This window comes from Ceratotherium simum, chromosome 2 (assembly GCF_057802395.1).
Source record: "Ceratotherium simum simum isolate JZ-2026a chromosome 2, ASM5780239v1, whole genome shotgun sequence".
NCBI classification, from domain to species: domain Eukaryota; kingdom Metazoa; phylum Chordata; class Mammalia; order Perissodactyla; family Rhinocerotidae; genus Ceratotherium; species Ceratotherium simum.
The window spans coordinates 48,240,474-48,253,486 of NC_141901.1; the positions used below are offsets into that span (position 1 = coordinate 48,240,474).

The following is a 13,013-nucleotide window of genomic DNA, read 5'->3' on the forward strand; positions in this document are numbered from 1 at the left end:
CTCCCTGGTAAAAAAGATATAGATAAGTTGCTGCAGCATGATAGATATATCAAAAAGCTTCTGAGCACTCTGATCCCAACAACCAGCTGTCGATCTGCATGGACCTGGAGGATCGGAAACAAACATGGAGTGTTGTCAATCAGTGGCATGTCAAGTTTTTTGTTGTTCTATAAAGTTAATTATATCATAGAAGTTCATAAGTATTGTGCAAGTACACTCCAGCTAACATGGATGCTGCACAATGTTTTGGTAGAAATGGAAAAGGAAAATAGCTAGAAGGATGGTAAAATCAATCAAATCAAATCATCTTTATTAAAACTGTCTGTCTTATTTGAGAGAATGAAGGCTCTGAAGTGAAACTTTCTATACTCAGAGATAATACCCCAGTCTAGACTTTCATACTGTGATCACATGAGAAATCCCTGTTTATGGGAGCTGGGGTAAGATGAGTGTTCTTCATTTGGACGACTCAAACCCAGAAGTGTCAGATCTGTGAGCTCTCTTTCTTCTAAAGCCCAACTGTGGTTTTCCCAATTGTGAGAGGTGGGGAGAGGAGGAGGGAGTAAATCAGTCCTCAGAACTCAAGCTCCCTCATCCCCTGACATCTGTAAGGGATCCAGGGATGACTTTGCTAGGGATAAGGAAATTCTTTACCCTCTCCAGAGCAGGCCCAGAGCTTAGAAATTGAACTTGTGCCTTCCACATTGTAGGGGTGTGGCTCCTGTGTTGAGAAGTGGCATGCAGACAAGGTTTGAGTATAATACAGTAGAATTAAGATGCTGCTACTGGGCCGGCCCGATGGCTTAGCGGTTAAGTGCGTGCGCTCCGCTACTGGCGGCCCGGGTTCAGATCCCAGGCGTGCACTGACACACCGCTTCTCCGGCCATGCTGAGGCCACATCCCACATACAGCAACTAGAAGGATGTGCAACTACGACATACAACTATCTACTGGGGCTTTGGGGAAAAAAAGGAGGAGGATTGGCAATAGATGTTAGCTCAGAGCCGGTCTTCCTCAGCAAAAAGAGGAGGATTAGCATGGATGTTAGCTCAGGGCTGATCTTCCTCACAAAAAAAAAAAAAAAGATGCTGCTACTGTTAGCAGACAAGGGTAACACTCACAGCAAAGGCTTCAGGTGTCACAAATAGCAAGAGTTGCCACATGTTACTTTATACAGAGGGGGGAGACAAAGCACTTTATAATTGGTTTTATAATATTTTTTATAATTGGTTTTATAATATTCTTTACCTTTATCTAATTCACAGAATAGACTAGAGGAAGCAGTTAATATCTGTGTCAAACCATGATTTGCTATCTCAAGAGGTAACATCAATTATCTGTTCAGTCAATCCTCAGTCTAAACAACCACCAGGATTGCTTTTCTAAAATGCAAATCATGAGCTTTTATTCCCCTTGCTTATTTTTGTTTTAATTCTTCATTGCCTACAACATGACATCCTTAGGTTGACATTTATGGGACTTTCCAGCTATGTATGTATTTCATCATTCTCCAACATTTATCATATATTTGGTAACACCAATTACTGCCAATTCCTTAACTATGTTCCACACCACTGTATATATTGTTCCCTTGCCTAGAATGACCTTCTTCTAGTTTCTGCCTGGTGTACTCAGCCTTTAAGGCCTTAGGTCAAGGGTGACTTCCAGATGAGGCTTTCTCTGACTTCCAAAGGCAGAGTTAATCTGTCTCATCTGTGGGTCCCTTTAGCACTATGCATATATTTCTCTCTCTCCCTTTATCACCCTGTATTTTAGTTCTTTGTTTACACGCCCATCTCTTATCAGACTGTAAACACTTCGAAGGCTAGGACCCCCTAGACCAGTAGTTCTTACTGAGCAACTGTACCATATCCTGGGATGCATTTTGGAAATTTGTGGGAGCGTTTCTCGTTTTTGTTGTCCTCACAGAGATGAGTGGGGCCGGGGGTACAACATAACTTGCAATGGGCAGGACAAAGCATTGTCCCAAAATCTGAACGACTTTCGAATGTTCCACTGGGCACTGATGGAGGTAATCAAACTGTTTATAAAATCTGAACCTAGCACTTTATTCTCTTGTATATATGAACACAACATGAATATACCCTGAATTCTCCATCAATTAAACTGCTATGTAAATTAAGGGAGGATTGTTTTATTTATTTATTTACTTTGGAAATTTACCAAGAGTTTTTCACTTCGGCAGTGCCCCTTGCTTATTACTAATGGAAGTGCCCCTTGCCGTGTTTGGTTTGCCAATATAACAAGCCTGGATCAGACTGCATTTGAACTGTGACATTCACAGTGATTTCCCATACAGGTAAAAGTACCTGACTATTTCTTTATATCTTTTAATATAATTGTGCCCAAGAATTTACATATTTAAATAATTATTACTTTATTATAAATTAATCTCTTTTTATGTTTCTTATAGTTCAGTATCTACCTCACAGGGTTGCTTTGAGGTTTAAAATAATTTGAGTTAATATATAAGGTACTTAGAGCAGTGTCTGGCACACAGAAAATGCTATAATAAGTGCTGATGTCATTACTACAGAAAAGTTGTTGAATATTCATTGACAAATATTTTAAATTACACTTGAAATACATATTTAAGAAATCCTGTGAATTCACTTCTAGGTTTCATATAATAATAATATGAACCATCTGAGCATGACTAAATGTTCCCAAGATGTTAGAGAAAGTGCTTCAATATTCCTTTTTGTCTAGGAGATTAAAGTGAGATATAATTTTCATCATGACCAATTTACCCTGAACGATTCACATTCCCTCGTGGTCCTCCTGGGGAGCAAGAACACAAATTGACAACTTTGAGTTTGGTCTTTGCCTATAAAACAGTTTTTGTATGTGCAAGGCTAACAGGTCCAGAGGAAGAATTGTGACCATTAATCTCATTAATAAATAATTGCTATACTTATTAATTTTTCTTTGTCTTTTGTAAGACAAAGATAGTTACAATGTGAGTGAAGTTTGCAATATCTGACTCATTGACTATGTCTTTACAGCCGCTACTCATTTTAAGAATAGCTCTCTTTCAGGTTCTTAATATGGATAATGATAATAGTAGCTACCATGTTTTGAGCAATATCCTAGGCACTTCATATATATTCTTTCTAATCCTTACAAATAGCTGAACATTAGGTATTTTTATCCCTATTTTATAGAGGAGGAAACAGTACTTGGAGGAATTATGTAACTTGTCCAAGGCCATGTATATAAAAAGTGTTGACACTGGGATTCAAATTCCAAAACCTGAGCTCATTCTTTCATAACACTTTGCTTCTCTAGTTAAAATCCAGGAGACTTCATACCAGCATCAGTTATTGAAGGATCAGATTCTTTCCTAAACTTGGACTTGACTGTATCCTTTCATAAGTCCATCTGTACCACTTGAGTATGGCTAAATGTTCCCAAGATATTACAGAAATCATTACAACATTTCTTTTTTTCTAGCCCACAGAATATAAGATAGAAGCACAGTGACCGAAACCATGTCCTTTCCTTTGGAATCTGAATACGCACTGGGAGGAGAAGGAAGTTTTCAGAGGACTATCTGGATGCTTGCTAGAAGGCTGCATTCTCTGGCCAGGCTTCTTTGGGCTGTTTTAGAAATGATAATATAAAATAATTCTGTGCACACTAGGCAGTACTTGGTGCCTAATTTTTCTTTCATAAGGCACAGACCAAAAGGGAGAAACAAGGACATGATCTGTGGGAGGCTTTCTGTCCTCCACATCTGAGAGGACTTACTGTCCGAGGTCCCCTATGACACAGCTTTCCAACGTGTGTGTTCTAGCCGGTGTGCCTCAGAGTGGCCCACCATTGTGCTGAGACGCCATCCCCTCGACGCTCAGGTGGTGGGTGGATCTGGAGGCGGACACAGGCAATAACCTCCAACCATGACCAGCCTCAGTCACTTAACTTCAGAGTACCGCAGACACACGATAATTTCCTATGAAAATGAACTTTCTATAAACGAGGTTGGGAAATACTGATTTACAGAATTAACAGCACCATATGATCAGGTTTATAAATGTACTAAGAGTTGGGTAATAACAATAACCATAAATTTTTATAGGTACCAGGTAATATTAAAGAAACATATCAATTTAGTACAATTTGTGACTTGATGCGTTTCTTTTTTCTACCCATACGATTTTATTATTCTTTGAATGCTGTACTTTTCCTTGTTCTAAGTATTCCTCTAAAATAGAATATAAATAATTTAGTCTCTTTGAAATTATAATCTTTCTCTGCTTCAAGTCTGCTCTGAAAAGTGATACCAAACGAATTCCCTTCATCAGCATTGCAAATATTGAACTACATATACCCATTGCAGTGCTTACCAAAGATACTGATGAAAATAAGTATGTGTACATAAATATATCTGTATTTATGTATCTGTAAATATAAAACTAGAGTCATAAGGGTGATTTTATTTCAGAATTTACCTGAGTATTATGTCTTTCAAAATGCTCACCTTGGGGACTACATACTTTTTCCAATGATGCTGGACTCATTATAATAGAATGTCAGAACTATAGGAGACTTTGGAGATTATTTGGGCTAATTTTCCCATTTTACACAGATGGAAGCTGAGAAGCGATATATCCATAGTCATAAGTTAATAAAGAAAGAATCAGGATAGAAATCCAATTCTCCTAATTCCCAGCCAAGTTCTTTCTAATTAAAAAATGTTGTGGAATCTTTTCAAGAGTCTTTTCAAAAACCTTCCATATATTTCAATATATATCTTGCAAAAAGCCTATGAACTTTAATTTTTACTTATATCTGTCAAATTACATGCATACACATCATTTCCTGAGTTTGTTAACCAGAGCTTTCCAACCAAAATGGAGCCACGTCCAAGAGGATTACAAGTGTGGCCAAGAGAGTGATTTCTTCTGCCCTCATTGTGGCCTAAGCACTCAGGGTGGCCCCCCAGGTGAGAAGGTCCATCCATTTACCACTACTCCTTACAAATACTATCATTTGTTATTTGTGCCATGACACAGGAAAGGTTGGGAAGCACGACTTTAAACTAGTTCTTATCACTGCTCTTTCTATCCTGACTCCAACCTTTGTATATGTGAACCACTAAATTAAACTGCACACGTCTTGCGTTATCATTGGTCTAGGACCTGTAAGAATACCTGGTAATTGCTTATATTGCTTGAGAACAGATATATTCTAGGGTTCCTTTAGAAGGTACCTTTTTAGAAATTAGAAGTTGAATGGAGGAGGGGAGTTCTCTCTGAGGTAACCTCCTACAATATACATCAATACAATTACTTTCACCACAGTGAGGGTTCTCTCTTCAATATTAAAACCACATTCTACATTCTATATAATTATAAAACACTCAGTGTGGTAGGCAAAATTCTAAGATGGCCCTTGTGATCCCCACTCCCTGGTATCCACACCTTTGTATAATCCCCACCCCTTAAGTGTGGGTGGGACCTAGAACTTGCTTCTAACCAACAGAATATGGCAAAGGAGATGGAATACCACTACAAAGTTATGCGGCAAAAGTGGAGGGATGTTGCAGATGTAACTGAGGTCCCTACTCAGCTGACTTTAAGTTAACCAAAAGGGATATTATACTGGTGGGCCTGACTTAATCAGGTGATCCCCTTAAAAGAATGTCTAGAGGTGAGAGAAGCAACAGACACTCTCCTTCTCTCTCTCCACTGCTGGCTGTGAAGAAGCAAGCTGCCATAACTTCTACAGCCACACAGAAATAAATTCTTCCAAAAACCTGAGGGAGCTTAGAAGCAGGTCCTTCCCTAAGTGAGCCTCCAGATGAGAGAGCAGCCTGGCTGACACCTTGATTTCAGACTTGTGAGACCCTGAGCAAAAAACCCAGCTAAGCCATGCCTGGACTCTCAGCCCACAGAAACTGTGGAATAATAATGTACGTTGTTTTAAACCACTAAGTTTGTAGTAAGTTGTTACACAGTACAATCATGCACCGCATAATGATGTTTCAGTCAATGACGGATGGCATATATGACAGTGGTCCCATAAGATTAGTACCATATGGCCTAGGTGTGTAGCAGGCTGTACCAGCAAGGTTTATGTAAGTCACTCTATGATGTTCACACAACGACAAAATCACCCAATGACGCATTTCTCAGAATGTAACCCCACTGTTAAGCGACGCATGACTGTAATAAATAACCAATACACTTAGACACAGACAGAAGTAGGGCTCGTGAAAGCATGAAGCAAGTGCCTCAGGAAGCACAGCCCAAACCTCACCTGCACTTCCATGCTAGTTGGCTCCTCCAACAGATGTAGCAGTTGTTGCTTCTCTTGAGATAGCTGTTCTACAAGCTTCTCCTGGGAAGCCAGGCTCTGACTCAGTTCTTCAATTCTTCTGGAGCGAAAAAAAGTAACAACAACAATTATGGTCATGATCCCATCATTACCTTTATTTTTCAGCCCACTCCAAAGATAGCATGGTCCAGTAGAGGAGGTTTTTATCTTTTTGGGTTATTGAACTCTGATACTTTTCTTCAGCAAGCCATGTATTCTCTGCCCCAGCTACCAAATATACACACAAATGATTTTTTGCTTACATTGTCACCAGCTTCATAAACCTCCTGAAGCCAAGCTGTCAATCTATAGATCATAGGTATGTAACTCTTGGAATAAGGGCCCGGAAGTTGTGGGTTTTTTGGTTGTTATTGTTGTTCCACTCAAGAAACAATTATTGGATAACCATTATGTATACTCAATGTACCCTACCAAGCACTGGGAATATAAAGTTGGAAGAGACACAATCTCTGCTCTACAGAATCTTAAATTCTTTTGGTATGTGTGCCAAAAGTTTGGGGCGTGGGGAAACAGCTCTACAAAAAAATAACAGTAATAGAATGTAACAAGCGCTACCATTCCAGAGGTATATACCATATAGCACATCCGGGGCTGCAGGGAGCTGTAGGAAGCTGCATGTAGGAAGAAAGATAAAGAAGTGATTCATTTGACGTGGAGGAGTCTGGGGGAAGCTCAGGAGAAGAGATTATGAAGACTGGGTCATTTTCCAGGCTCAGAGGGAGGAGCTTGAACAAAGGAATGAAGGCACAAAGATCCAAAATATATTTGGGGAGGAGTCACTGGAAGGGGAAGGGTGAAAGGTTGGAGGGAAGAGACAATGGCTGGAGAAGAGGCTGGAAATTTGGACTAGGATTAAGTTGTAGAAGATGGTGCATTCTGTGCTGAAGTATACAAATCACAGGTTCAAATCAACAGTTATTCCTCACCTACTATGTACAAGGCATGTCTTGCTGTTTCTCTGTAAGTCTTAGAGTACTAGAGATATCTCTCCTTAGAAAATGTGCTGGTACTAGATGAAATGTTTCCAATCGTTATTGTTCCTGTGTAAGCGTGTAAGATAATGATAGCACCTTAAGAGGAAAATAGTTTGGCAGAAAGGTAAAGAGTACCAGAAAATCAAGCAGGAATCTCACAAATTATAAATTCATTTAGGGTATGAGGATCAGCTAAGATTTGGGGATGAAAGAGAACTTTAAAAACTTAAAAATGTTATACAAATACAGGCTGTAATGATAACTATGATGATGAATGTGGACTCTTTATCAAATTCCCCATGGGATCTGTGCTAGAACGTCTCTACCATTCTCAAGCCTCACTTCATTCATCCCTTTGACCCTCGGTCTCTACAGATAATCTATTCTCCACCTTTATAAAGCTGTTCAAGGCCATCTGATATGAACTCCCTCAATTTACTTGTCAGGTGTGCATATGTTTTCTGCTCCTTCTTTTTTTCTTTAGCTTAACAAGTGTTTATTGGGATACAGAGATGAGGCAGAGTCTCAGGGAATCTAGCAGGGAAGATCTGAAAGAAAATACAACACCACACTGAGAATTGTCAATAATGGATGTGTATACAAAACAAAGCAGCAATATAAAGACTTAATTCTGCTATCGCAAAAGCCTTCACAGAAGTAACGATTGATGCCTTAGTGAGTTCTGAGGAAAGAACAGGAGTTCACCAGGAGGGAGAAAGACAGATGTTTCCCACAGCAGGAAGGGCATGAGCAAAATTCTGGAGACCTGACATAGCACCGTATGCTTCTGGAGCAATGAGGCTTCAGGGTTTGGATTCCAGCAAAGCCAGAAACCACGTTACACAACTCTCTAAATGCAATTTCTTCATTTATAAAGTATAATAATCCCTAACTCATAGGATTGTTAGGAGAATTAAACAAGAATGTGAAGTACTCAGCTCACCTTTATAGTAATTGCTCAACAACCCTCGGCCATCATTATTATTACTGGTCTAGCATCACTGAAGTGTGACCAGGTCGTGGAGGACGGAGGATGAGTCTGGGAGAAATCAGGGGTCAGATCATAAAAGGCTTTGATGGCCAGGCTAAGGAGAATGGATCTTATCTCCTGAAGATGCTGGGAGAGCTTTTTAAGTGGCTCTGCAATGACATGATCGCATTTGTGTTTCAAAAAGCTCACGTAGGTCATTGTGTGTACACTGTATGTTTTTCACCTATTGAGTTAAAAACCACTTAAGACTTTTTAAGCCACCATAGTATCATGCATCTAAGAGGCTAAATTATTTGTCAATTTGATATTGTTGAATTTTCCACTTCAAAACTGCTGTGAATTGTTAGATGGGGATGGAATGGAGAAGAGCAGGACCGGAAGTAAAGAGAATAGTTAGGAAGTTGCTGCAGTAACCCAGACAGTGAGAGAACATTCAAGTTCCTTATGATGGCATACAAAGGTGGCACAATCAGACTCCTATTCTCAATGCAGCTTACCTCTCACTAGTCTGCCCTAGACCCTCTGCTCTAGTTCTGCAGAACTATTTGCAGGTCTTAAAATATGCCCTTCTCTGTGTTTCCCCTCCGTTGTTTCTCCTTCTACACAGTACATTTCCCTTCCCCACACACTTCCTACACTACTTCTTCTAACTCCTATTCATTCGTCAAAACCCAGCTCAGATTTCACCTCCTCCAGGAAACCTTCAATGGCACCTTGCTCTTTTAGTCTGGAATAGATGACAATCCTACATGACCCCAGAGCATCTCATGTTACTTCTTTCAGAGAACTTATTAAAATCATGTAACATGTTTCTAGATAAGAGGAGCTGGGTCTTCCACCTCTGTAACCTTAGTGCTTAGCCCAGTGTCTGGCAGGTGGCAGGTGCTCAATAAATGTGCATAAGGGAATCCATGTCTCCTGCCTGCCACCATCTGACCGTTGTTCTACTTATACCTACTGAAGTCTCTTGATTGCCAACCATTGAAGACTCAACTCTAAAAAGAAATTCTTGGGTGTGGAGCCATAAAGTCTTGGAAATGGTGAAGGTCCACAGTAAGCCCTTAAAAGAGAACAGTGCAGCTGCTGTATGCTCTCATAGAGAACAGGCAAAAGACAAGTGACAGGTAGAGCACCAAAGGCACCTACCTGTCTCTCTGGGCCAGGGCCTCAGTGTATTGGTCAGGCTTGGCTCGGTCTCCTGGTGCATCCTCCCTTTCCTTGGTGACTCCCTTCAGTTTCTCTGAGAGCTCCAGGTTACACTCTTTCTCTGCTTCTACCAGAGCCGCCATCCGCGCGGCTTCATTCTTTGCTAGCCTGGATTCCTGCAAAAAGAACAAAAACTGAGAGGCTGCAAAGTCCCCACCCAAGTTAGGAACCCTAAAGCACAGGGACATTTGCAGAGCTTGGGAAGGAAAGTCAGGAGGGAAAAGGTGCATGCCAGGAGGCAGAGCAGCAGGGGAAGAGGTGAAAAAGGACCGCATGGACCTCTGGGACTCCTGCTCACCTCCTGCAGAAGCTGGATCTTGTTCTCCAGGAGCTCGTAAACATGCTCCGTCTCCTGCTGTCTCTCCTCAAACTGGCGCCGGAGCTCAGCTTCATTATGGCTGTTGAGATTCTCCACATCAGCCCTAAAACCATAGAGCATCAGCCAGTTAGAGCCAGTCATACAATTTAGCAAGTAGACTCATTAAAGTTGTTTCAGTAATTCAGAGGCACTGTCGGTCTTCAACCTCTGGAACCTCTTAGGAAGTTACTGATAAGAAAAAAATGAAGCATTTTTTTTTCTCTGCAATTATTTGTGATACTACTCTTTCCAACCTTTTCAGATAATCTTTTAGGAACTCCAGGTTTTTGTTGCTTGTCAATCGAACATACTTGACTCCCTAGAGGCTTCATTATTGCTATAGCTTCAAGAGGAGAATCTTTCATTTGGAAGGCAGGTAGTCATAAATGGTTCAGAACACTGCATCCATGTTCACTATCACCTGTTCCTGGACTCTTCCAGTTAGACTGCCCTCCCAGAGTGCTTTGCTAGTTCCCTATCTTCTTGCTATTTGAATTTAAAGTGGTCCTTCTATTTAGGTTGCTGGGATGGAATATCCATTTGGCCAGCCACAGAAATGCTCTCCTATTTTACAGCCAGCAACCTATCGATTGTCTTGAATCTGGGCTACCTATTCAGAGTTCTATCCAGTTTTCCCATGGTCCATGCAGAGAGCAGACATTTAATCTATGGAAGCTCAGGGTTCTGGCCCAGCTTTGCTTCTCTGATGTCTTTAGGAATGAATGTCCAGGCGCTAGCATGAAGCGGGTAAGGTGTCACCAGCTTATTTATAGCTAACAGCAGCTGCCCTTGGATGTTTGAGGATTAGAAATTTTGGGGCAGTATCAAGAGCTGAATGATCTTAATTCCGGTTTGGTTTTATTCCTGTTTTAAGCCATTTGTTGAGAACCACAGGCCATCTTCTTGATCTCAGGGCAGAGAACAATATAGAACCTTCATAGGCTCATGATAAATCAAAGCTGCTCTAAAGCCCAGTGGTACTTTAATATTTGGGCCAGAAGGTTGTGTCCATGGAGACCAAATGGGGCTTCTCAAAAGATTAGAGGATTCATTGGTTATAGTGGACACCACTTGGCACTATCCCAGAGGCTATATTTATCTTTAGCTCCCATGGCATTATACAGCTTTCTGGGAGTAGAAGAGTCTTGGTCGTACAAGGGACATAAGTCAAGAGAATAACCCAAGACCTCTAAATAGGCAGACTTCAGGAATCATTTACTTTTACTTTGACTCTATATTCCTTGATAAATGGAACAGCTAACCACAATATCTTGGGAATGGAAGTTATACATTTTCTGAGTAACTCAGTTAGCCAGGAATTCCTGATTTAATAGGCTACAGCTGTTGTCAAGTCAGAAGAGCCTTGAACTTGATGCCAGAAGATGTGGGTTCTGCCATTCATTTGAGAGGACTTTAATGCTCTGTACCTTAGTTTTCTCATTTCTAAAAAAGGATAATGCCAACTAATTAAAAGTTGAAATGACATAAAAATTTTGAAAAGCATTACACAAATTTCAAATTTTATTACTCAATTTTTATTATAAGTTTTCCTAAAGTCTATGAGCTCACTTAATGCCTTAGTATTTAGTAATGACAGCATATTGTGTGTAAATGAATCTGGTTTTGAGTATTCTGATCTTTCTGGACTGTCTCCTAAATATCATGAAATACTGTAGAGATAGAAGGGATGCCAGATGAGATTGAATGTATACTGATCCCAGGATATAATCTGAAAATTATTTTTAATAACAATTTTAATAATATTTAAAACTAAGTTTGTTTTTAATTTTTAAAAACTTTTTCATTGGTGTCATAAGTTCATAACATTGTGAAATTTCAGTTGTACATTATTATTTGTCAGTCACCACATACATGTGCTCCTTTACCCCTTATGCCCACTCCGCAGCCCCCTTCCCTTCTGATAACCACTAATCTAATTTCTTTGTCCATGTATTTGTAAAACTAATTGTTTTTAAATTATAAAAACTATAAATTATAAAAGTAACCATTTAACAATGCAAAAGTATATAAAGAAAAAAATCAAGTCTTCTCCCCACCCCAAACTCCAGTCTCACTCCCCTGATGTCATATTAACAAGTATGTAACTCCAGTTTTTTTCTATGCATAATCAAGCAAACACATGTACACACAGAAAGGACTGTTCGTCTTTACGCAAAGGGGCTTATACTATAAACATCACTCAGCACTTTTCCCCCTTGCTTAGTCTATCAGGGACTTCCCACCAGGATAATAACATACAGCTAACTCACTTTTTTAATGACTGCATAATACTCCACAGTATAGTTATATTAAAATATCTTCAACCATGCCCTATTGATGGATAGTTGTTTCTAGTTTTTGCGATTATAAATATTGATATGGTAAACATCCTTATACATTTATACTTTCAAATTCGTGCTTTCATTTATGAGAAATAGTTTCCTTCTAGGGATTATTTGATCAAAAGAAATGCTTATTTTTTACTTTGATAGGTAGTGGCTACCAAAAATGTTTCACAATTCACATTCTCACCAGCAGTGTATGAGAGTGCCCATTTTCCCAAAATTCTATGTCAGCCCTTGATACTATTAGTAGATTGTTGAATAGGAAGTTTATAACCTCAGGTTTGGTGAATGTACCAATCTGTAGCAAAGTCTCTCAGACTTAGTAACAGACGGAGCCCAAGGGAAAGAAAGCAGATTGTTTTAGTTCCTCAGTTGGAGACAGCATTCAAATGCCAGAGTTAAGGTTAAGGAATTTGGTTCCAAATCAATTGCTCTCAGATTAATGAGCCAGACTCTGGAAAGGACCAAGAGTTCAACTAGTGCAAACTGCAACTCACCATGTTTTATCCAGATGCTGTTTCTTGTCCTGGAGTTCTCGTTTCAGGCTCTCTACTTCAACCTTCAGCTCAATGTTCTGAAAAGCACACAGGCATTAATCATCATTAACCACAGACCCTCTATCCTGGAACCAGGTGCCTACTTGAGTCTTACACACACAAGTCCACAGCTTCTCGTCTCAGCCATCTTCATGGTCCTTGACATAAATGGGGATTCAGATGGATCAGTAAACCAGTCAAGGACGAGTGAACTGTACAGCCTCAGGATTTCCCCTGAGCAAC

General features: G+C 39.9%; 1 protein-coding gene across 6 annotated transcripts in view; it reads right to left on the reverse strand.

Moving 5' to 3' along the window:
• PDE4DIP (phosphodiesterase 4D interacting protein) overlaps positions 1–13,013 on the reverse strand; it is a 198,988-nt gene that overhangs the window by 93,065 nt on the left and 92,910 nt on the right. For all 6 annotated transcript variants that reach the window (XM_087444629.1, XM_087444580.1, XM_087444575.1 and 3 more), the window contains 4 exons: positions 12,732–12,808; positions 9,830–9,953; positions 9,472–9,647; positions 6,283–6,400 (listed from right to left, as the gene is read on the reverse strand). In XM_087444629.1, coding sequence (XP_087300755.1) covers positions 6,283–6,400; positions 9,472–9,647; positions 9,830–9,953; positions 12,732–12,808 — 495 coding nt within the window. The remainder of the gene's footprint in view (positions 1–6,282; positions 6,401–9,471; positions 9,648–9,829; positions 9,954–12,731; positions 12,809–13,013) is intronic.